Below are 4,533 nucleotides of genomic sequence, written 5' to 3'. Positions count from 1 at the left end.
TATATATACATACATATATATGGTGATGGAAAAATCCCTGTTTACCTGTACCAAACTGAACAACCTTTAGTGAGTGTGACATAAAGAAAATTGAGATAGATATGTGCTTTATTTCTTGCAAGAAATAGGAGCGTTCTACAACAGCACTCAGAGAGGTCCATTAGAGAGGCTTCAAGAACAGAGGCAACTCCATCACATATATATGAGTTTTACACAGCGTTTGGAAGCATCACAAGAAAGGAATGTGGCCCAATAACATTAGTGCACATGTGCTTCTCATTAGACAGAGGTCCTCGTCCTGGTACAGAGAGGCACGTTAATGAGGGAGGAGATTGTTCAAGGAGAGGTTGCGCTACATCTTGTTGCTGTGCAGAAAAGCTGAAAGTTCATACATTCAGTGTGACAAGGTTCAACTCATTCTGATGCATACTAAGTTGCAGTTTAATGCATAAAGAGTAAAACCAAAATTGCTTCCACAATATACTGTACATATATATATATACATACATATACATATACAGTTGGTTCAGATGGTTCAGGTTGGATACCAATATATATAAGAATTTAACAGAACCATAAGGGAAATTTTATTTAACCTGCTCTGTTACTGCCTGGTTAACAATATGAGAACAAAAATGAAACTAAGAGTGCTTGACAGCTGAAAATGATTTACCATTTTGGAAAATTGGTTCTCCATTTGGTACTGGAAGATTGTTCAATGTCAAGTTCCTGTGATGAATTGAAACCAAATCTAGACCCAGCATCATCCTCAAAGCCTGAAAAGAATAGCCACAGATTCATAATAATATAACATGCATTTACAAAAAGTTAAAGTTAGATTTTTTGCCCCCAAATGGAAACTTGCCTTGGGCAAGGTGCTACACTCTGTTGCACTACATATTGATACACCACACACTAGCCATAAGACATTTGACCAAACATTTTATACTATCAAAAATACATTTTACCCTAATAACACTCAACATAGAGTCCTGTGACTGTATATTAACTATTCATAAGATATTAATAAAAATACATCAACACTAGTACATACTTAATACCGCACATTTTGTTATCAGTAGATTTTGCCATCATTCTGCATCTAATTGGCCAATAGAAAATCATACCCATAGCCACAGGCCAAACTGGCTTTATGCCACTTCCATTACCACTTAATAAACTCCATCTCTGGAATCTGAGAAAATTTCATACCTTACTGCATTGTTCTCTCCCATCACAGACCGTACTGATGTAGACCACCCATGTTCCATCAGAAGATGAGGCCAGCAGGTAAGTGCAGCTGCCTTGGAAGTGGAAATGCTTCCTGTCAAAAGTTCGGTAGTGGGCTCCACCCCAGGACATGCAAGTGGCTGAACCCTGTGCCATCCTGGGGCTACCCAGCAGACTGCTACGCACCAGTGGGGAGTACTGGGAGTCTGGAGACAAAGGAATAAGGAGGACAAAGTGATGTATGTGATTTACATATAACTTAATGGGATGCAGTGATAAGAAATGCAAACAATGACATCTTAAAGAAGATAAAGCGTGAGATACAGTATACAGTATAGAGATTTGGGGACCAAGAACTAAATAAAGGACATTATAACAAGTCACAGATTATATGGTCACAATTTATGAATGTTGTATGAAATTTTTATGCTTTTTTAATCAAAGAAAACATTTGCAATCTGGGCCACAGGTATCATTTACAAGTATTCATTACTCTGTTGTGTGTCCAGAATTTGCCAGCAGCAGTGTGGCACCTTGCTTATGCTATAGGCTCTTTTGATACACAGGGTACATCTCAATTCTCTCACCTGCATCCACATTTCCCTCATGTGTTTTAGGAAGGAAAAGATGCAAGGAAAAGATGGACGAGAAAGAGATGGAAAGAGGACACGAGGCATCCTTTCCTCTGATGCATACAATCACCAAAAGAATTCCAATAAAGGAGAATGTTGGTCCCTAAAATAATTTCACTAAGGATGGTCTCTTGTATTCTTGCCAAGTAAATTCATTTTTAAAACTGATCTTATCATGATAAATAATATACACTGCTCAAAAAAATAAAGGGAACACAACATAAGACATCCTAGATCTGAATGAATGAAATATTCTTATTAAATACCTTGTTCATTACATAGTTGAATGCCTTATTTTCCCTTGTGTTCCCTTTATTTTTTGAGCAGTGTATATATACAGCATGTTAGCATGTCAATGAGAATCTTTTGGTGGCAGCACCTTTTACAGTGTCTTAATTACATTTATTTTTGAGTTTGATAACTTTTCATTGTATGAAAACGTAGCTAAAATGTTTTTTTTTGTGAAATGTTGTATGGTATAAAATATAAAGAAAATGGCTTGGACTTGTAGCTAATCATATGAATGTATGTTCTCTGACCAGGAAGGAGAGCGTAGGTACAAGACAAGCAGGTCTGATCAGAAGCATTTCTCCAGCTGAGTCCCCACAGGCTGCTGCAGCAATGCTCCAGGGGCATGAGGGATGAGTTTTGAATCCCAGGGAACTCCTCACAACTCCACGTAGAGTAACACTGACCACGCACACCCACACCTTGGAGAAAGAAAACAAAAAGATTTGTATACCTTTATTCACATGGAGTTTGAGAAATGCCTTTTCATTACTTCCACTGGAGCCTCAGGGCCCTCACCATTTATTCCTCAGCAGGGGCAGTTATTCACCTTTTAAATTCAGTATATAGCACATTAACAAATTTCAATTTACTGAGATGTGTTACAGTAAAATTACAAATATTTCCAAGTTGTCAGCAAACCTATATTTGGTGTCTCATTTGAGATATTAAGCATGCTGCATGTATACTGAATATGCAGCCAATTTGTTGGATTTGTGTCCTCACCTTCAGAGCAGTGTGGTCCACCCCAGCCCTCACAGCATGTCCTCACGGTTTTGTTCACCATCTGGCTCTCCATCTCTGGGGGTCTGATGTAAACGTGAAAAATAAATATCGGAATATTATATACATTAAATATATATATATATATATTCATTTAACTGCTGCTCTAGTCACTGTGAACGAAGGTTTTTTTATCACATTCTACTTCTACTGGAGTAGAAAAACTTGACTGTGAGTCACTATTTAGGTACAACATGTCACCATTTATTGTAAATCAACTGGATACTGTACTATGTTCAAAAGTACAATGTGTGCCTGTCAGGGACCAAACAGTAAGGCAGAGGACACAGCTTTTAAAGTTCAAAGAAATGGGCTTTTTATTAACCCAAAAAATTAATATCAGATAAATTGGGCCCTAAAAGAGGTCAACAAAAGATAAGGAAACTCAAAATACAGCAAACTGAACTGTCTGATACCACAACAAAAACCAATGACTAACAAGTGCTACACACAGGAGAACTTATATACTGGCTGCCCAAAACAATAGCATACACAAGTAGACCAAAGACACTATCAAAATAATCAACTATCCATCCATCCATCCATTTTCCTCCGCTTATCCAGAACCAGGTCACGGGGGCAGCAGTCTAAGCAAAGATGCCCAGACTTCCCTTTCTCCAGACACTTCCTCCAGCTCCTCCGGGGGAACGCTGAGGTGTTCCCAGGCCAGCTGAGAGACATAGTCCCTCCAGCGTGTCCTGGGTCTTCCCCGGGACCTCCTCCCGGTGGGACATGCCCAGAACACCTCCCTAGGAAGGCGCCCAGGAGGCATCCGAAACAGATGCCCGAGCCACCTCTGTTAATGTGCTGTTTCTGAAGAGAAAAGGGAAGTGGTAGGATTTAAACTGCTGTTTAGTTAAAAGTGGGGGCTATCTAAATCACCTAGTGTGTTTAGGGTGTTATAATTCTCTTTTAATTGCTACATACACCATTGTTTAGAGAGAAACCTAACTATGGCGGAGAAACAGTAGTTTTATTTACAAAAATTCAAATTAAAAGATACTGTTTTAATCCAAACATAACAATTTAGAGTTACATTATAATAGGGGAGAAACAAACGCCTTTTCCAAATTAAGAGAATTAGCTGGTTTATTTTTATTCTGAGTTTAAGTTAGTTTTGTCTTATCTCTAGCAAAACTACTGGGGCTAAACTTACTTATACTATGTGGGGTGGAACAGCCATGTTACGTCTGTGACTCGGGCCGCCCCATGTACCTCGGTAGCAGGCACAGGTAGCAGCTCCGCCCCCACACAGGTGAGGGTGCATTCCAGGCGACGAGGCACACCTGCTCTCCATTATCAGAGCAGTATATAAAGTCAGCGTTGGTGCGTCCTCGTCGCCAGATTATTATGTATTATTCTGGTGGTAACCACTTCCATGTTCATGTTCAAGTTTATGGACTATTGTTTGCGCCACGCTCCTTCGACAATATTGTGGACTATTATTGTGCATTAGTCTTTGGTAACGGTTTTCGTGCCCTTCACACGTGAAAAGGGGTTTTTGGTTTGTTGGACTGCTTTCTATAAATTGCTCCCACTCTCAGAGCTCCTGGGCTATCCTGGAACGGCGGGCGCCGGCCCTCCTCGCCCCCCCCCGCGG

General features: G+C 39.9%; 1 protein-coding gene across 1 annotated transcript in view; it reads right to left on the bottom strand.

Annotated features, from left to right (window-relative positions):
- Nucleotides 1-4,533, bottom strand: part of sspo (SCO-spondin) — a gene marked incomplete at its 3' end in the record, with an annotated part of 37,090 nt that overhangs the window by 26,964 nt on the left and 5,593 nt on the right. Inside the window, exons 4-7 of the mRNA XM_020588786.1 lie at nucleotides 2,877-2,959; nucleotides 2,402-2,572; nucleotides 1,213-1,436; nucleotides 674-776 (exon numbers count right to left, since the gene is read on the bottom strand). Coding sequence (XP_020444442.1) covers nucleotides 674-776; nucleotides 1,213-1,436; nucleotides 2,402-2,572; nucleotides 2,877-2,959 — 581 coding nt within the window. The remainder of the gene's footprint in view (nucleotides 1-673; nucleotides 777-1,212; nucleotides 1,437-2,401; nucleotides 2,573-2,876; nucleotides 2,960-4,533) is intronic.

The sequence above is a fragment of the Monopterus albus genome, unplaced genomic scaffold (assembly GCF_001952655.1).
Source record: "Monopterus albus unplaced genomic scaffold, M_albus_1.0 scaffold627.1, whole genome shotgun sequence".
Lineage (NCBI taxonomy): Eukaryota > Metazoa > Chordata > Actinopteri > Synbranchiformes > Synbranchidae > Monopterus > Monopterus albus.
This window is presented reverse-complemented; position numbering and strand designations above follow the sequence as displayed.